General features: G+C 33.5%; 1 protein-coding gene across 3 annotated transcripts in view; it reads right to left on the bottom strand.

The window, feature by feature from the left end:
• LOC127735350 (inositol polyphosphate-5-phosphatase A-like) overlaps positions 1 to 22,378 on the bottom strand; it is a 72,306-nt gene that overhangs the window by 35,876 nt on the left and 14,052 nt on the right. For all 3 annotated transcript variants that reach the window (XR_007998324.1, XM_052245511.1, XM_052245510.1), the window contains exon 4: positions 11,549 to 11,636. Coding sequence is in view for 2 of the 3 variants with exons in the window: in XM_052245511.1 (XP_052101471.1) it covers positions 11,549 to 11,636 (88 nt within the window). In the remaining variant the exon portion in view is untranslated. The remainder of the gene's footprint in view (positions 1 to 11,548; positions 11,637 to 22,378) is intronic.

Here is a 22,378-nt window from a genome sequence, read left to right as displayed (position 1 = left end):
ATCTGAGAAACAGACCTCGCCACAAACATTAATGTTGACCTATGAACCCCAATGAGGTCAAGGTAAGATGAACCATGCTAGACAGACATGTACACCTTACAACCACTAAATACAAAAGATATAGTTGACCAATTATTTATATTATCAAAAGAACTAACCTACCTTAAAAAGTAAGACCAGTTGACCAGTGAAAATCATGTAAATGAGGCCTGCCAGACTTTTATATACATGCATTCCATAAACCAAATATAGTTTATGCTTATAGAATCTGAGAAGGGGACATTACCATGAAAACTGAATGTTGCTCACTGATCAATAAAATCAAGGTCATGTGAACCCTGTCCAACAGACATGTAGACCATGCACTGATTCTATATATAAAATGTATTAATCCTATTGCTCATAATAAATGAGAATAAAATGCTTCGCTGGGGCGCAGCTTGATACGACCGCAGAGGTCGAACCCTGAACAGTTGGGGCAAGTATGGACACAACATTCAAGCTTGATACAGCTCTGAATTTGGATTGTTATTAAATATTTGACACAGCATAGGTTTCTGACACAGAAAGAATGTGGTCTAAGAACTTCAATTTTTTTAATTTACCTATTATGGTCCAATGTCCAAAATCAAAATGCATGGTTAGATTCAGCATATCAAAGAACCCCATATATTCAATTTTTGTTAAAATCAAACAAAGTTTAATTTTGGACCCCAACTTGGACAAACTTGAAAACTGGGCCCATAATCAAAAATCTAAACACATGTTTAGATTCAGCATATCAAAGAACCCCAAGAATTCAATTTTTGCTAAAATCAAACTAAGTTTAATTTTGGACCCTTTGGACCTTAATGTAGACCAATTTAAAAAATGGGACTTAAAATTAAAAATCTAAATACACGGTTAGATTTGGAATATCAAAGAACCCCAATAATTCATTTTTTGATGAAATCAAACAAAGTTTAATTTTGGACCCTTTTGACCTCAATATGAACCAATTTGATAGCGGGGCCCACAAATAAAAAATCTAAATTCATGGTTAGATTCAGCATATCAAAGAACCCCATATATTCAATTTTTGTTGAAATCAAAAAAAGTTTAATTTTGGACCCCAACTTGGACCAACTTGAAAACTGGGCCCATAATCAAAAATCTAAACACATGTTTAGATTCAGCATATCAAAGAACCCCAAGAATTCAATTTTTGTTAAAATCAAACTAAGTTTAATTTTGGACCCTTTGGACCTCAATGAAGACCAATTTAAAAAACGGGACCCAAATTAAAAATCTAAAAACACGGTTAGATTTGGCATATCAAAGAACCCCAATAATTCAATTTTCGATGAAATCAAACAAAGTTTAATTTTGGACCCTTTTGACCTCAATATGAACCAATTTGATAGTGGGGCCTACAAATAAAAAATCTAAATACATGGTTAGATTCAGCATATAAAAGAACCTCATATATTCAATTTTTGTTGAAATCAAACAAAGTTTAATTTTGGACCCAAATTTGGACCAACTTGAAAACTGGGCCCATAATCAAAAATCTAAATACATGTTTAGATTCAGCATATCAAAGAACCCCATATATTCAATTTTTGTTGAAATCAAACAAAGTTTAAATACTGGACCCTATCTTGGACCAACTTGAAAACTGGGCCCATAATCAAAAATCTAAACACATGTTTAGATTCAGCAAATCAAAGAACCCCAAGAATTCAATTTTTGTTAAAATCAAACTAAGTTTAATTTTGGACCCTTTGGACCTCAATGTAGACCAATTTAAAAAACAGGACCCAAAATTAAAAACCTAAATACACGGTTAGATTTGGAATATCAAAGAACCCCAATAAATCAATTTTAGATGAAATCAAACAAAGTTTAATTTTGGACCCTTTTGACCTCAATATGAACCAATTAGATAACGGGGTCCACAAATAAAAAATCTAAATACATGGTTAGATTCAGCATATCAAAGAACCCCATATATTCAATTTTTGTTGAAATCAAACAAAGTTTAATTTTGGACCCCAATTTGGACCAACTTGAAAACTGGGCCAAAAATCAAAAATCTAAATACATGTTTAGATTCAGCATATCAAAGAACCTCATATATTCAATTTTTGCTAAAATCAAACAAAGTTTAATTTTGGACCCTTTGGACATTAATGTAGACCAATTTGAAAACTGGACCCAAAATTAAAAATCTAAATACACTGTTAGATTCGGCATAACAAATAAATAAATGTGATCAAAGATTTTACAAATCTAATGCGCCATACTGTGCAATTAAAGATTACTTCTTGAAATTTTTCAATATTTGAAATTTGAAAAAAAAAAAATATTTGAAGAATAATTCTTTATAATTTCTGAAATCTGAAATGAGAAAAAATTGGCCCCCCACAATTTCTTTTTATCCCCCCCCCCTTTTTCCCCCCAAATAATTCTTTCCCTCAAGATATGGTCATAATCTCAATTCAAATTTCCAATGGAGTTGGCAACCATAATTACCCATTTAAATTTACCATAGTGCTAACTTAATCTATTTTATAATAGAATTAATAAAAATATAGTGTCAAATCTTTCATGTAAAAAAAAAAGATGAAAACATTTGCAGATATTTTTACTGGTCTTCCTTTATAAATATGCATTTCTTTAAACATAATTTAAAAGCAGTGTAAGGGAAGTAACCAAAACGTTGTATTTGGATTACCTCCCTTACACTGTTTTAGATTATCTTTATTGTTCATTAACCATTACTTTATACATAATTTAAAAGCAGTGTAAGGGAGATAATTTCAATGATGTATTTGATTTATCTCCCTTACACTGCTTTAAATTATGTTTTGTACTAAAGTATTTGTCCATTAACCAGGACAACCTTGTTTTTCCCCCTTTTTTGCCCCTAATTCCTAAACGGTTTGAGCCATAACCCCCCAAAGCAAATCCTAACCATCCCTTTGTGGTATGGAAACTTGTAGCATAATTTCAGAGAGATCCATACACCGTTCCACAGTTATTGTCTGGAAACTAGAAAATGCTCATTTTTGGCCCCTTTTTGGCCCCTAATTCCTTAACTGTTGGTACCATAACCCCCAAAATCAATCCCAACCTTCCTTTTGTGGTATTTAACCTTATGGTCAAATTTCAAAAAGATCCATTCACTTAAACTAAAGTTAGAGTGCGAAAACCAATATGTATTCGGACGACGACGCCGACGACGACGCCAACGTCATACCAATATACGACCACAAAATTTGTTTGCGGTCGTATAAAAACATGTAATAACAAGAATGTGTCCATAGTACACGGATGCCCAACTCACACTATCATTTTCTATGTTCAGTGGACCGTGAAATTGGGGTCAAAACTCAAATTTGGCATTAAAATTAGAAAGATCATATCATAGGGAACAGGTGTACTAAGTTTCAAGTTGATTGGAATTCAACTTCATCAAAAACTACCTTGACCAAAAACTTTAACCTGAAGCGGGACAGACGGACGAACGAACGGACAGACGGAAGGACGAACAGACCGATAAACATAATGCCCCTCTACTATCGTAGGTGGGGCAAAAAAAAGATATAATTTTAAAGCAGTTGCTAAACCATTAACATGAGGTCAAGAACAACAGACATATGCCAGATGGAAACTTCAGAACATAAGGCAGCTGTATAAAAAATATAAAGTATCCAAGTCTTATACCTTTCTTATAAAGCTGTATACAAATAGTATAAGCAGTTGTCTCCCAAATTAAAATCCCAATGCCACATTCATCACAGGTGATAACAATCAAAGTGCTGGATAGCAGCTGTGGAAAGTTTGCAACGGTAGATGTGTATTATTTCATATAGGTTGTAGATGTGTATTATTTCAAATATGTATTTAATAACAGCTTTGATGTTTTTTTTACTAAATCATTGTTTCATCAGCAATTATCAAAAATCACTTTTTTTCATATGTTTGTCATGTAAAATTTTGATATTTTCTATTGCAACCTTAAACTGTAGATTTAAAATAATCCAGTATACAGAAAGCTCTGTTAATTTCTTTATGTGCTTATCCCATGTCAAGGGCCTGTGATTTTAGTATTTTTTATTGATTCAGGTCCTTCATATTTGTTTTTAGTAAATTGTATTGTTACTAATTAAGCCGTTAGTTTTCTTGTTTGAATTGTTCCACATTTTTCATATTAGGGCCTTTTATAGCTTACTATATGGTACGAGTTTTTCTCATTGTTGACGACCAATGGTGACCTATAATTGTTTATATATCTTCCTCCTTTGAACTCTTTTGGATAGCTGGTTCATTTGCAAAAAATACCACATCTCCTATTTTAAATATTAAAGACAGCAAACTTAAATCAATACAACTGTAACGAAGGTGATTTTATATGAAAGGCTTTAACCAACAATGGCAATATGTAGACAGGATACACTAGATTCATAGAGGTACCTATAACCATGTAATACATTTTAGTTGCTGCTGTGAAATTCAGCATTGAGGCAATGACATTTTGAGATTTTTGGTTTTCAGCCATTCATTTGATATAATCATTGCCTCTGTGTTGAGTTGACACATTGTTAATTATAGGTCAATCTAAAAGAATCATACTGACCCAGGAACAAAGTGTGAGGTTCATAAGTGTAAATTCTGAAATTGAATGTCAAGGTCAGTATGATGCTTCTGCATACAAAGTTTTGCAATTAAAGTGCTACAGTTCAAAACGTATGCACCAAACACAAACCATACACTGTAACTATCATAGGGGTCAAATGAGAAAGGTCAGAATGATCTGACTTTGGTATATGATGCACCCCAAGCCCAAATGCAACAGTTAAACTGCATACCATGCAGTTACTCGCTAGGTTCAACAAAATTTTAAGGTACATGTACAAAAGGTATGACCCAGACACGAATTGTACAAGGTTTTACTATCATAGGTATCAAAGGACAAAGTCAAGGTCAAAGTGATCCGACTTTGGGATATGACACGTCCAAAGACCATGATGCAACTGCCTACTGAGTTTGATAACCCAAAGTTTAAAGCACAAACTTTATGAAACAGCCACAAATTGGATAAAGTCAACTATCATAATCATTTCTATGATTTAACCTTTTCTTTGAGAGAAAATTTAAGTATAGTGTTTTATTCATTCCTCCATCTGTTTTATTTGTATGCAATGTCATAGGCATAGATATATAAACAAATATTTGCTATACATATTTATAACGTGATAAATAAACAAGCAAACAATAACCAAAGCATGGTTTTTAAGCATAACAAAGTCATTTTACTAGAAAACTTAAGACTATTGTTTTAAACACTTTAAAATATATAAGGTAAAGCACTGTCTATATTACATGGACAAATGTTTTTTAATAAGTTCTACAGAACTTGTCTTGGCACACTGGGTTATTCTAAGAAGTAGAAGCTGACTTGGCTGCTTTTAATACACTTGATTCTGTACTAAAGTAATCCTTATCCTTGTAACAGTTTGTGTAGTTGTTAATCTTAACACTTAGGAGGTTGTGAACTATCCTTGAGTAAATGTTTTTCTGCTGTCAGTTTGGATCCACTTGAGCATGCTGAAGGTCCTTATATCTAGTATATATAGTATTTCTTTGCTGAATTAAAAGTTTATAAATGGTTTTTGGCATCAAAACCTTCCGATCGATGTTTTGACAAAAACAATGCACTTTTCTATCAAAGCCGGTATTTACCTTTACTCATCCTTGACGTGTGACATAGACAGAATCAATATGATTATCGAGTATTTAATATCCTGTCACCTGTTTATTGTTCAATCAAACTATTATCACTTGTTAATTACCCGCCGGCCTGGTCAAAACGTAAACATGTTGCGTAGACACTAATGTCAGTAATACCAGATACTTTCGATACACTCGGGCTTTTACGTCTTTAATAACATTTGTAAATATCGTAGTAAAAAATGGCGCCAGAAAATGTTCATTCATGAAATATTTTATACACGGGATTTTTTTTTCTTCAACCGGAGGACGGGAGGAGACCCCTGAAACCGGGATTATTGTACTCCTGTCTCGAGGTTCACATGTATGGATCTCACGCATGTCTGAATTAAACGTAAAAACTGCTGTCTCATGTAGATTTGTATTGCTTTTATCTTCTGCGCAGGGCAGATCCGCGAAGTAGTGTTTGTGATACCCATTTTCAAAATGAAGTTGGATTCATTTGAATTGTCGGTTAACATTCAGTCCATTTTTATTCAAGCTGTAAGCTTATCAAAATAGAAGTAACTCATAATTTCAAAAGCATCTTCCTAGAATTAGTATTCAAACACTAGTACTACATTATCTAGGTGTAGAACACCGGAAGTAAGTTAGTCGGTCCTATTTCCGGTTTGAGGCCGATGCCTTAGGAAAGTATATTGCTGTAGCTTTCCAAAAATCAGGATTTCCTCCTTATGTACTATTAATAATATATTTAACATTTGACTTAAATAGCTTTTCTTTTAAAGATAGAAATTTGTTGTAAACTACAGTAATTATACTACAATGTACAAAGCTGGCTTAATGTATGACATGTAAACATTAAAATACAGAAAAAAATAAAAATACATAAAAACCACTAGTATTATTGCGAACCAAATGAAACTTTTCCACAGAGTCATCTATTGTTCAATCTGTTAAACTTATGTGAGTTCTATTGTCCCATTGAATAATTACAATAGCTATTGCTCTCTGTGTAGTTTATTCACTGGGACCTTTAAATTTCTTCTAGGAGAAATCCATCACTCATTGATTAATTTACCTGATTAAAAAAATTATCTTCTAAAAAATTAAAATACAAGTTTTAACTCACAAAATTGCATGTGATGTTGCATTTATTCAATATCAATAATATGTTTTCAATCTGTTCAATATAAACAGTAATTTAATAAAATACTCCGCTGGGCGCAGCTTGATACGACCGCAGAGGTCGAACCCTGAACAGTTGGGGCAAGTATGGACACAACATTCAAGCTTGATACAGCACTGAATTTGGATTCTGATTAAATATTTGACACAGCATAGGTTTCTGACACAGAATGAATTTGGTCTAAGAACTTCAAAAATTTTAATTTACCTATTCAAACCATATCATTATTATTTGCTTTTATATATAAATCAGAAATAACCAATTTAAAAACGGAAAATTTTAAAGAAAAAAAAAGGAAAAAAAAATCCCTCCCCCAAATTTTTTGAACCCCCTTATGATTCATCACCCCCAAACTCAATCCCAACCTTCCCTTTGTGGTATGGTACCTTGCAGTACAATTTCAGAGAGATCAATACACTTGAACACAAGTTATTGTCTGGAAACTTGAAAAATGCTTGTTTTTAGCCCCTTTTTGGCCCCAAATTCCTAAACGCTTAGGGCAATTACCCCCAAACTCAAACCCAGCTTTCCCTTTGTGATATGGAACCTTGAAGTACAATTTCAGAGAGATCCATACACTTACACACAAGTTATTGTTATGAAACTAGAAAAATGCTTGTTTTTTGCCCCTTTTTTGGCCCCTAATTCCTAAAATTTTGAGGCAATTACCCCCAAAATCAATCCCAACCTTCCCTTTGTGGTATGGTACCTTGCAGTACAATTTCAGAGAGATCCATACACTTGAACACAAGTTATTGTCTGGAAACTAGAAAAATGCTTATTTTTGGCCCCTTTTTGGCCCCTTAGTCCTAAATGTTTTGGGCAATTACCCCCAAACTCAATTCCAGCTTTCCCTTTGTGATATGGAACCTTGTAGCACAATTTCAGAAAGATCCATACACTTACACACAAGTTATTATCATGAAACTAGAAAAATGCTTGTTTTTTGCCCCTTCTTTGGCCCCTAATTCCTAAAATTTTGAGGCAATTACCCCCAAAATCAATCCCAGCATTTCCTTTGTGATATGGAACCTTGTGGTACAATGTCAGAGAGATCCATACACTAACACACAAGTTATGTCTGGAAGTTACAAAAATGTATATTTTTGGCCCCTTTTTGGCCCCTAATTCCTTAACTGTTGGTACCATAACCCCCAAAATCAATCCCTACCTTCCTTTTGTGGTATTGAACCTTATGGTAAAATTTCATAGAGATCCATTCACTTAAACTAAAGTTAGAGTGCGAAAACCAATGTGTCTTCGGACGACGACCACGACATACCAATATACGACCACAAAATTTGTTTGCGGTCGTATAAAAATTAAAAGTTGATTTTCTGACAAAATTTTCAACATTGTTCCTATTGAATTTTGTTTTGTTTTTTGAATTTGACAAATAAAAACTGGAAAATGACAATGTTTAAGTTAAGGCCTTCTTAAATGTATTCTATAACTAAACAAAAACCAAAAATGCAAATTTCAATAGGAATAATGCTAAAAATTTTGTCAGAAATCAACTTTTTTTTTTTTAAAGAACAATAGCTATTGTATTCATTCAATGGGACAATAGAACACACAAAATTTTAAATAGATTGAACAATAGGAGATGAATCTGTGAAAAAGTTTCATTTGGTTCTTAATAAATGTGTATTTACAAGCAGTGTCAGTCCAAACCAAAACAACTGTATGCAATGTTTGTACAGTTTACTTCTGTTTTTTTTACACTTAACATGTATTTATAGGCAAACATTTTACTTCTGTATTTTACACTTAACATATATTTATAGGTTAAGTTTTAAAATACAATTTTACACCAAAATAAACTGAAGTGACACAAAAATAAAATAAATTGTATTATAGTATACATGTCTGTGTGGTGATAATATCTAAGTCAAGGTCAGGAAACCCTATGATTAAGATGTTATGCAGTTTGGAGTGATGGTTTGGGAAAGATAAATTTGGCTTTGATATTGGCATCACTCAACATTGTTACTCAAAGGAACAAACTATGAAGTGTGATCCATATCAAGAATGGTAAATGATTATATATACAGTTATTGATGATATAATCTGTTTTACTGTGATCTTGATTATTGAACATAACACAAAACTGTGGTCTCAATTTGAGGTTAAGGTACACCTTAGATAAGCTGCAACTTTATATCAATCTTTAGTATATTTTCCAATACTTTATGGATTTATCTAAATATAATTTTTACAGTAATCAAAAGAAACAACCAAGTATTCCTATATTTTTTTCTTTATTAAAGAAGCCATATAAACAACTACAATCTTGGTTACCTTGGTATGTAACTTATGTTTTTAAAACAATATAAAAATAAAATGCTACGCTGGGCGCAGCTTGATACGACCGCAGAGGTCGAACCCTGAACAGTTGGGGCAAGTATGGACACAACATTCAAGCTTGATACAGCACTGAATTTGGATTGTGATTAAATATTTGACACAGCATAGGTTTCTGACACAGAATGAATGTGGTCTAAGAACTTAAAGTTTTTTAATTTACCTATTCAAACCATATCATTATTATTTGCTTTTATATATAAATCAGAAATAACCAATTTAAATGGAACCCCCCCCCCCCCCCCCCAAATTTTTAGAACCCCCTTATGATTCATCACCCCCAAACTCCATCCCAGCCTTCCCTTTGTGGTATAGTACCTTGCAGTACAATTTCAGAGAGATCCATACACTTGAACACAAGTTATTGTCTGGAAACTAGAAAAATGCTTGTTTTTTTGGCCCCTTTTTGGCCTCAAATTCCTAAACATTTAGGGCAATTACCCCTTAACTCAAACCCAGCTTTCCCTTTGAGATATGGAACCTTGTAGTACAATTTCATAAAGATCCATACACTTACACACAAGTAATTGTCCGGAAACTAGAAAAATGCTTGTTTTTTGCCCCTTTTTGACCCCTAATTCCTAAAATGATGAGGCAATTACCCCCAAAATCAATCCCAGCCTTCCCTTTGTGGTATGGTACCTTGCAGTACAATTTCAGAGAGATCCATAGACTTGAACACAAGTTATTGTCTGGAAACTAGAAAAATGCTTATTTTTGGCCCCTTTTTGGCCCCTTATTCCTAAACGTTTAAGGCAATTACCCCCAAACTCAATTCCAGCTTTCCCTTTGTGATATGGAACCTTGTAGTACAATTTCAGAAAGATCTATACACTTACACACAAGTTATTGTCATGAAACTAGAAAAATGCTTGTTTTTTGCCCCTTTTTTGGCCCCTAATTCCTAAATTTTTGAGGCAATTCACCCCAAAATCAATCCCAGCATTCCCTTTGTGATATGGAACCTTGTGGTACAATGTCAGAGAGATCCATACACTAACACACAAGTTATGTCTGGAAGTTACAAAAATGCTTATTTTTGGCCCTTTTTTGGCCCCTAATTCCTTAACTGTTGGTACCATAACCCCCAAAATCAATCCCAACCTTCCTTTTGTGGTATTGAACCTTATGGTAAAATTTCATAGAGATCCATTCACTTAAACTAAAGTTAGAGTGCGAAAACCAATGTGTCTTCAGACGACGACGACGATGACGACGACGCCAATGTCATACCAATATACGAACGCAAAATTTTTTTGCGGTCGTATAATAATAAGATGTGGTATGATTGCCAATGAGACAACTCTCCACCAGAGATCAAATGACATATAAGTTTACAACTATAGGTCACTGTACGGCCTTTAACAATGAGCAAAACCCATACCGCATAGTCGGTTATAAAAAGGTTAGTTTTGGCATTTTAGATTTATGTCTTAGGACAGATAAATCTGATAAACATACAAATAACATGAAATGAGATCCCTGCTAGATAATGTGGTTACCAGAAGTTACATTACTATCATGGTACAAATGGCATCATTTGGTAAAGAAAGTGAATGAAAGTCAACTTCAATAGGTTCCATACCATTTTAATGTTTTCTCTGCCAAAGGCACTTTTACACTGTGTCCCAAACTCAGATTGATTGATTTGATTTTTGGTCTTTTAACGCCACTTTTAAGCACCGCTTTTGGGCTATTTCGTGGCGGCCAGTTTTTATTGGTGGAGGAAGCCGGAGTGCCTGGAGAAAACCACAGACCTTCGATAGGAAAACTGACAATCCTAGTCAATTAAGATTGGAGTCGAGTGCACCTGCACGAGCGGGGTTCGAACTCACAACCTCAGTGTTGACTGGCTAGTGATTACAGTAGTAACTACTTAGACCACTCGGCCACCGAGGCCCCCCCCCCCCAAACTCGGAGAAGAGACTCCTACAAATGTGGTTGGAAAATTTTTAGTGTTGCATAAGTATGGTGTTAATTTTTTAAGCACTTTCATTTTCCAGGTGGGTTGTGTTGCTCATTTGATGTTCCTTTTTCTCAGTGGTTTAATCAGCTGTTTCTCAAAGAAGGATACTCATCTTCAGCTATTTTTAATTACAATCGTAGTATGCACCCAGAGATTAAAGTAAATATTAATTACCATTGAATGGTGGGGATTCCTCACACCGAACTCCAATATTTTCATTCATTAGAAATCTATAACTGGGTATAACCAGAAATGCCTAAAATGATTGAAGAGAAGTATACTTTGCCTTTAACATTTCGATTTATGAGTATTACCGTGAATTTGTCTGCAGCAGTAAAGTCCTCATCAAGGAATACTCTAGCTCTATCATACTTCTGCAGTTCTTCACAGCTCAACATGGCTCTGAAAATTATAACAAATAGGGCAATTAACCTTCAATGCATACCAATTACAGAAAATACCGCAGCCATCATAGAGAACACTTAGAATACTTCATCAAATCCTGACTACTCCATAAAAACCTCTGCAGTGTTCTCCCTAAAGGCATGCTATCTGAATAGATTTTTGAATAGAATACATTGTAAATGCGGTGCTAGAATTTTAAGGAAACAGTGCTATTTCAAATCCCACGTGTAATTTGAAAATATTGGCGAGAACACTGTTTTGGTCACAATAACTATCTGTAGCTACTGATATTAACCTGCTGAACTGTGGAAGTATTAGCTTTTGTGAATTATTACTGATTTCCATTTATGCAATACTAAAATAGAAATATCTTAATATGTTGACTTTAAAGAGGTTACAATAGATCAAGGTCATTGTATACCCCGTAGGGACTTGACTGATTTCATTTGAAAGTGTTTGTACTGTCAGGACTATGTAAGTCATTCACCATTTATTCCCATTTATACTGTAACTGTGCTATTTGCATAATCAAAATGCACTGACATTATATCTATTTGTGATATGCAGTGACTGACCATATATCTGTTGTGTGTGATGTTGGTAATATGCTTCTGTGGAGTTTTTCATTATACCATCAATAAAGAATATAGATTCACTGAATTTTTACGTCTTTAAATTCAAAATTGCTGGTTTATACCCAAAATAATTCATTAAGAACTGTTGTAAGAGTTGCAGTATACAGAGAACAACTATGCATTGTCTAGAAATTTAAAACTTATCTGTACCCTGCTGGTAATAGGATATAAATACTCGACAAAGACACTCATTCTACCTGTGTCTAAGCCTTGTACAAATAATTATCTTATATTTGGAGATAATGTATAGTTATTCTATATGTTTATAGCTAGCAAATACATAACATGTTTGATTTTTTACAATATACCATGGTGTTTAGTAGATTTGCTATTCCCTATTCTTGGCATACAGTAAAACAATCATCACAATAAGGGTGAAGCATGAAATAGGTGGCAGCAAGAGATTCCTGTATGTTTCCCCCATACTAAATTTGCCTGGGTAACATGAAGATTTCTTGTCGTAAGTATACACATTTATTTTCATAAATAAGTTCAGTGAAATTGGATTTTAACCTGAGGTATGCACTACTATACAAAAAACAAATCATCTAAATTTAATCTATAGAAAGTCATTTGTGGCTAACATTTGCTATAATTCAACTATAATGAATTTTTGTACAATGAAAATTTCAACACTGAGTTCACATTTGAAAACATCATTTGCAATATTGATCAAGATCATTGACCTACCACATTCTTCAAGCAACATAGTAGCAAAACTGATTAAAATAAGTAATTCAAGAAATTTTTGGTCAGCATTTTCACTTTGATTATTGCTGCAGACATGTAATGTTATGGGCATTAAACCTAGACCCCTTTTACACTAGCAAAAAAGATTTTGATCTGTCCAGAGATCGATCTATGGATCTTTAGTCAAATGTAAACAAGAAAGATCGATCATCAATCTACCTCCAGAGGTGGTTTTAAAAAGGTTGATTTTTTTTTAATCAATCTTTCTTCAAGTGTACACGCTTAGATGGATCCCGATTGGTCCTTCTTAAGGTTAAAGTGTTATATTAAGATATGTAAATAAATCTGAGCATGTACAGTTTGGGATATCCTTATTCATGTCTGCCTCTTGAGGTTTCATCAATATTTCCCTATTGACAGAACTATCTGTTGCAAGGCAGAACATTGGAAAAATTTACAGCTTAAGTTGGTTTTAAGTTAACACAAGAGTGCACACACTGAAATGTCTCGCCTGCTTTACTGATCATTGATTTTATGTTGATAGTCCTAAATATAAAGCTTTACTACAAGTATCACATAAACTTAACATGATCCAAGAAAATGAGGCCAAGGTCATATAAACAAAACCGGAAATACATGTACACCTTAAGTACAATCATAATACATACACAAAATATAGTTGACCTATTGCTTATAGTTTCTAAGAAACAAACTTAACCAGGAAATTTTAACATTAACCAATGAAACATGAAAAAGAGGTCAAGGTCAGATGATACCTGCCAGACAGACATATGCACCTTACAATCATTCAATACACCAAACGTAGTTGACCTATTGCTTATAGTTTAAGAAAAACAGACCAAAACACAAAAACTTAACTTTAACCACTGAAACATGAAAATGTGGTCAAGGTCAGATGACACCTGCCAGTTGGACATGTACAACTTACAATCATTCAATACACCAAATATAGTAGACCTATTGCTTAAAGTATCTGATGTATGGACTTGACCACGAAAACTTAACCTTGTTCACTGATCCATGAAATGAGGCCATGGTCAGATGAAAACTGTCTGACAGGAATGAGGACCTTGCAAGGTAAGCACATACTAAATATAGTTATCCTATTACTCATAATAAGAGAGAAATTAACATTACGAAACATCTTAACTTTTTTCCAAGTAGTCACTGAACCATGAAAATGAGGTCAAGGACAATGGACATAGGACAGACGGAAACTTCATAACATAAGGCATCTATATACAAATTATGAAGAATCCAGGTCTTCCACCTTCTAAAATATAAAGCTTTTAAGTAGTTAGTTAACGCCGCCGCCGCTGACTGAGCTTTCTGCGACAGAAGTTGCAGGCTCGACATAAAATTCAAACATTTTCTGTTTAGTATTTACAATAACTTTTAAATTTGTTTTCTGCAATTCTTTCACCTTTTCACTGAATAACTTTATAACAATAAAGAGGATTTCAATATTTTGCACTGTCAACTTCCTATATCCATGTAGCAACATTCCAGTATACATCTCCAAGTCATTAAGATATATCCAAGAGTTACATTATCTATTAGGAATTCCTTGATAAATAATTGCTGCTTACAAGGAAGCTATTGACAAAGGATTCTTAATGATAAAGTTGAAGTCATCTTTTTGAAAGTTTTATTGCAACTATCATTATTTTTAATTAAACATCAAGGAAAATATGTGTCACAAAGGACCACTGATATGTTCCTCGTGTTGGAGCCACAATTCCATCTTCCTTTCATTCTTTGATACTGAGACATAACACCAGTTTATTACTTGTAATTGTGGTGCCATTTGTGGAGCAGGAACTATAGTTGCTAACATCTACATCTACTCTCTGGTGGATCATTGTCTCATTGGCAATCATACCACACCTTATATATGTATAAATATACAATCAAATAAATACACAATATCCCTTGTTTTCTATTCAAATGATTACATTGCAATATGTCTCTTTGAATAAATATACAAATATAATTATATTCCAATTTTAAACCCACAAATCTAATATTGTAAATCTCATATCCAAACATATTCTGAGGTAACAAAAACAAGTGACATCAGCCTTACACAATTAACAATATTCATTCTTACAATTACTTAATCTTTTGAATCCATTGTAATTACACATGTACAGCACATATACTTAGGTGTTTAAAAAAACAATTACAAGTCAGTTACAAACCATGAATTCATTATTAACTATATATTTAAACAATGGCACACTTTTTAAAAGTTTTGGACAGAATAGCCATAAGCGGTCTGGACACAAATAGGCTTTTCAGTCAATTTCTTGTTTTGATGGAATAGCAATAGTGTCTTGTTAGCTAAAATAGAGGGACTCTGTGCTCCACTTTCTTCAGGTTGGACACCCCTGTCCATTATGTTTTAAGAGTGCCATTGTTTCCTTTAGAATTGCCAAAAGTCCAATTGAGGTGAGGTTTTTATCCATTCAATCATGTCACTGACTATTGGCTTTGAACTTTTCACTTAACTGATGAATCTTTTTATTTATTCTGAACTAATTAAGTTTGATCATTATGATAAATGTTGATAATTTAATGAACTATTAATTATTTAGACAGCTAAAGAATGATAATAAATTGATTGCATATTAGAAGTGACAGGCAATCCATGCTGTTCATTCACCAAAGTGTTTTCATTCACCTAAGAGTTAGACAGATAACCATGCTGTTTTGGAGGAATTTGTTTTTATAAAACATGTTAGACCGCCGCATTTTTGCGCCTGTCCCAAGTCAGGAGCCTCTAGCCTTTGTTAGTCTTGTATTATTTTTAATTTTAGTTTCTTGTGTACAATTTGGAGTTTAGTATGGCGTTCATTATCACTGAACTAGTATATATATTTGTTTAGGGGCCAGCTGAAGGACGCCTCCGGGTGCGGGAATTTCTCGCTGCATTGAAGACCTGTTGGTGGCCTTCTGCTGTTGTCTGTTCTGTGGTCGGGTTGTTGTCTCTTTGACACATTCCCCATTTCCATTCTCAATTTTAGAGTAATTCTAAACTTTTCTCTATTCATTACATAAAATATTATAACTTCATACAAGATGAAAATTAATCTAGAATTATCTGCTCACGTTCTAACAATTTAACAACAAAATGAATATCTTAAGTGTTTTTGACAATCAAAATATTTGTTTTTGTTCTATTGTAATTTATTTTGTACTCAGTTCCCTAAAATGTAATGACTCTTTAGATGCAATACTCATCAACTTGAAAGCACTGAACATGCTGAAGGTTATTAATCATAATGCATTAATCTTCCAACTTAACTTAAAAGAATAAAAATTGAAGAATAAATAGACAATCTTTTTCATATGGATTGTCTTAGGTGCTGTGAAGCACATGTAGCCAAAATCAAATAGACATAAAAATAATAAAGAAACAGAAAAAACCTTTATCTTTAGTAAAAACAAATTAATAGCAGCACAAAACTTGGATCAGTTACAACTTAATAAACTATTAATATGCTGCAAAGTCTCCAGATAGACTATACAAGCAAATGATCTAATGAACTGATTCCAAACTAAACAATCCAGTTTAACAAGCTGCTAGACAACTAATTTAGAAATGGACAAGTCTGTACTCATTAACTGATGATGAAATCAAACATCTGCCGAAGAAATTAATTGTTAGTATTACATTGTTTCTAAATTTCTGTTGTTGTATTTACCCCCAAGTTAATTCACTAACAACTTCAATCAAGGCTGACTCGAAACAGACATTGCTATCAAGAAAATCACATGTAATTGTTTATATGCAGATGCAATGTTATTGTTAGACAATAATCGACAAACCATCAACACTCTGTGATCTATCATACATGTAGCTCCGCAAAGCGTTCTACTTATAGCAAACAGTCCACAAACAAGACATTATTGCAAGTAAACCCACTAAAATTTAATATTTATACATATCATTTTTGTGCACTGGACAGTATAATATTCATAAATGAGTGTCCTATATACCGGTATACAACTTGTAAGAATGGACCTTGTCAAGTAATTTTCACACAATTAATTATGACATGCACATATATACCTTCCTATATAATCAGACATGTATTTAAACAATAATATAGAGAATGGAAATGGGAAATCATTACCCATTATACTTGTATAAACTCTAATCATTTTAAACACTCTCCAAGTTTGAATAAGTATATGAATGTTTTTGTTTTATTTTTTAGAGTGTAACTTCAAAACTCATAAGAACTTATCCTAAAATTTGACTTGCAATGAGCAACAAGACAAGTGCCACTAGTGGAGAAGAATCTGCTTACCCTTCTGGATCACCAAAGATCGCCCCCTGTTTTTCATTTTGGTCATGTTTTTTCTGTTTTCTTTTGACTTATGATTATTTTCAATTGTCCCCTTGGAATCATCTGTTTCTTTTTTAACCATGAAACAAGCAACAATTCTGATGAAAAATTCTATGTGCAATTGGTTTAGTAACATTTCAAACTTTTGGAATACATGAAGTCATTGCCTCCTGTCCATATCTGATATTCTTTACATATATATAATTTTACAGTATCAAGTTCAAGATGAATATATAACGGTATCCATTACCTTTTCATAAAACCAAAGAGAACCTTAAGGATGTTTGTTCGCTTCTCTTGTTTTTGAATTTTTTTCAGATCTTCAGAATAATCTAGTTTTATAGATGAAGTGTCAATAAAAATATTGTTCGCTAACCCCTAACTTGAGCTCTTTTTTTTTCCTTGGTTAGAAAATCACAGGCTGATATTAACAATTACATGTATAAATTTAAAAAAAAAATCTTTCTAAGCAATAGCTTATTTAATCATGTTCAAACTTCAGGAGAATTTACTTTTACTACTGCAGGAGGAAAGGAGATTTTCATGTTCTCTCCACATCATTAATTGATCTAAGAAGTTCTTCACTAATCTATATATAAACAGTTTAATACAGCTGCCAAGAGAAGTAAATTGACTTGAAGAACTTCAAGGTGTTTTGTATATGTTTATACTTCTGAATGATTGAAATAGAATTGGTGTAGTATAATGTTTCTAAACAGTTTAACAGCGCCAATTCTTTTCATTCCTTGAATGGACAAGTATACAAGCTAATCATTAATTATACTCCATGTTAAGGTTTAAGCTTTAATTCCAAACATAACAAAAAATGGCAAGATAACAGGTCATCAGGACCCCAAAAAGAATAAACAGAAATGTTGAAAACAGTCTAAAGAAATTATCTTCCGCAAACCATTCTGAATCTACAGCAAACCTGTGCATTGACTCCTTTCCCTCATTGAAAGGTAGAATTTTTTTGTATCTTTGGCATGCACACACTGAAACGTCTCACCTGCTTTACTGATCATGATTGATTTAATGTTGAAAGTCTTAAAGATAAGGGTTTTACTACATACATCACATAAACATAACATTATCAATGAATCATGACTAAGGTCAAGGTCAGATTAACCCTGCCAGACAGACATGTATACCGTATTTACAATCATTCCATACACCAAAAATAGTTGACCTTTTCCTTTTAGTATCAAAGAAACTGACCAAAGCATGAAAACTTAACATTGACCAATGAACCATGAAAATGAGGTCAAGGTCAGATCATACATGCAAGAGAGACATGTTCACCGTACAATCATTCAATACACCAAATATGGTTGACCTACTGCTTATAATATCGGAGAATTGGATCTAATCGCATAATTTTTATCTTGATTTCTGATCCATGAAATGAGGTCAACGTCAGGTGAACCCTATCTGAAGGACGTGTTGACATTACACAGAACCCATATTCTAAATATAGCTATCCTATTCATTATAAAAGAGAGGCGAAAGATACCAAAGGGACATTCAAACTCATAAGTCGAAAATATACTGACGAAAAATGAGAAATTTACATGATAAAAAAAACTATACATTATTAAGTAGTGGCTGAACCATGAAAATGAGAAAGCTTCCAGGTCCTCAACCCTCTGAAACATTAAGCTTTATACAAATATTGAATGCAGTTGTGTTCATCTTTAGGTCTAAAATTCTGCGACTTTCATTGCAGGAGAGACAAAAAAATATATTAAGGCTAGATTTATTAGCAAAAACTCACTGAAGTAAAGACTAGGTAGTTAAAGTCATTAAAGATAGCAGAATAGTAAGAGAGGGTAAAAAACAAAACTAAAGGAATGATGCATCTATGAAAATTCCTGAAGGAGAAAACTTTAACAATCGTCTGCAATGAATTCTACAAAAAATTCAGTCACATCATTTGATGACCTTTCCCTCCTGGTTTTGACTGTAATCATTGTAAAATGTTGACACTCAATTATCAAATCATAATTGAATGTAAACAGAGTTAATCTACATAACCCTACTCTCTTTTATTGAGAGATTAGCAGGTACATGTATTTAAAGACATGGCCTGCAGTATAACAGATGAAGTCTGGACCAAATACCATGAAATTATGATTTATAGTTGCTGAGAAAAACGTGATGAAAAGTTTATAGTCTGAAGATGTCAATTACATGTAACAGACATGTATGTATCTGGCAGGAAACAGGAAACAAGAGAGAGAAAATCGATCTGAAATTGGTAAAACAGCTTACTTATCCTTCAGCATGGGAATATACTTAAAATTTAAGTTCTGCAACTGACAAATTAAGACAAAAATATTATACTGTGTTGAAATCAATGATAAAGGAGGTTTATGTGAAGCTATCATACTTCATCATGATTCCATCTGTCTAACTGCAAAGCATTGGTCAGTCACAGAAACATTTTGAAAATTCAGGTCTCAGAAAAAAACAGAACTAAAAAGAATATTGGACTAAATCATGTGTTCATTTCCATGTATATTACACACACATTCAGAGAAGAAAATAACATTCCTGAAGTTTCTTTATGTTTGAAAGCTTTCAAGGACCTTTTAGACTCACTTCAAGGAATAAAAGTTACTTTTAATGTTTTCAGTTGTGATTTGATGGATAAATAGTAAAAATACCTATAAAATTTGCTCTTGACACAATACACTGCTTCATACTTTTAAATGAGCCTCTGTCGACGGTACTAATTATTATGATCTACTCACTCATTGACTACATTCAATGTAGTATTAAATACAATTACTTATTGATTTTGTAATTTAGAGATAATGTAATTAATACATCACTGTCAAAAGGTAAAGAGATTAGGTATAAAGCTGATTAACACTTCTTATGATGGACAACTTGTTTGTTCTCCATCATATTATTCTTTTGTTATCACAATTTCTCCAAGTTATAATGCTGTGATGACATGTTAACTTGGCAACGTAAGGTATCATATTATACAACTTCAAATATCACATGTTGAGGAAGTACACACAACACCATAGGAAAAGAAAAAACACACACTGTAGTCTTCAAACACAATACAGAAAATAAATTATTATACAACTTCAAAGAAGTACACACAACACCATAGGAAAAGAAAAAAACACAAACTGTAGTCTTCAAACACAATAACTGTTGACACAGAGATATGTCTTGCCTTTTTGTTATTTTAACAGTAAAATGCAAATGTTGAAATTAAAATAGCAATACTTTAACATGTAAGTTATGCCAAATATTCAAAGTCAATGAACCATGACTGAAGGTACAGGGCCAAACAATCTCCATGGAAATGAGATGTGCCAATGATTATACAACTGCATACCAAATATCATTGACCTACCACTAGTGGTTCCCCTTAAACTGACCTAATCACAAACTAATATATGTAAACTAAGCAAAAGTTTCAAAGTCAATAGACCATGACTGAGGGGGCGGGGCCAAATAATCTCCATGGAAATGAGATGTGCCAATGCTAATACAACTACATACCAAATATTATTGACCTACCACTTGTAGTTCCCCATAAGCTGACCTAATCACAAACTAATGCATCGATAATGCCACCGTCACCGACGCTGGAAAAAGCATACCTATGTATGAATTATGAATCCCAATTTAAATTTGGTGGTTAACTTATGTGCTCCATAGAAGTAAGCAAAGCAGTACCTGATCCACTCATTGCATTGAACACTGCTTATGACAAGTAAAAATTTTGTGAAAAGATATCTTGGAAGACAAATTAGGAATACTCAAAAGTGAAAGAGAGCAAGATTGTTGCAATGGAACATATCTATGATCATCTATTGCACTGATATACTGTAAAACCCTTATTTATGGCAGAATGCATGTATCACTGAACTAGTATATATATATTTGTTTAGGGGCCAGCTGAAGGACGCCTCCGGGTGCGGGAATTTCTCGCTGCATTGAAGACCTGTTGGTGGCCTTCTGCTGTTGTCTGTTCTGTGGTCGGGTTGTTGTCTCTTTGACACATTCCCCATTTCCATTCTCAATTTTATGAAGTCCTAAATACTATATACTTCTTTAGAAACCCCTGTTGGATGACTGTCTCATATCAATAAATCAGTAAATACATAACCTTTGGCTGAAATCCATTCAGTGGGTTGAAAATGGTAACAAAACTGAAGATATATCACTATACAAGGAAATGTCCAAATTTGAATCCTTGAATGCAACCTTATTAACACTTATCATGCTGAATTGTTTTCCGAAAATGTATAAATGAGCTGTACCCTACTGCTGCTGCGTATTGATTCCATTAAAGCTAAGATAGGGGATCACTGGGCAGGGTGGTTGGGGTCAGGGGATGGATGGGTGGGCGGGCGGGAATTTGCCCCAAAGTTGGTCATCATGTGCAAAAAGCATCAATTTTGACGATTTTTCGTCCTATTTCTTGAACTGGAAGACCGAGGGATGCTGATAGATGTATCCAACTGTAGTCTGCATGAAGAGTGGACCCCAGTGAACATATTAACCACAACAGTTCTAAGGAGGGAGTGAATCTCATCTGGGTACAGCAGTCTAAAGAAGGTCATTTGCACAAAAAATTTGGAATTTCCCGATTTTTTTCTGATTTTTGACTTCAACTGGACCTGCAACCAGAAGTAGTCGTTTCCTAGGCGTATTTCAATAATAAACACGATCAGTAGTTATATGCCTGCGGGTTTATACTATTTTTGGAAGTTTAAGGCCACTGAACTTCGTGTGTCAGACATTGAAGGGAAGCCCACCCTTCCAAAAAACCCAGTTTTAACTGATTTCAATTTTCGAAGTTCGTATTTGAGCTCAAAATGAAAAGTAAGGTTGATGCATAGTCTTGGGAATTAATGTCATACAGTTGACTTCTAAAAGTATGGAGAGCCATTGAAGCCAAATAACAGTATTTTGGGGAAGACTGTAATATTACCGTCCTTGCATGGTAAGGGTTAAAAACCCAAAACCCAACAAGTTCAGTTTATAAAGACAATGAAAGATTTGATAT

This window comes from Mytilus californianus, unplaced genomic scaffold (assembly GCF_021869535.1).
Source record: "Mytilus californianus isolate M0D057914Y unplaced genomic scaffold, xbMytCali1.0.p SCAF_3, whole genome shotgun sequence".
NCBI classification, from domain to species: Eukaryota; Metazoa; Mollusca; class Bivalvia; order Mytilida; family Mytilidae; genus Mytilus; species Mytilus californianus.
Note: the sequence above shows the minus strand (reverse complement) of the source record. Positions and strands in the feature narration are given on the sequence as shown.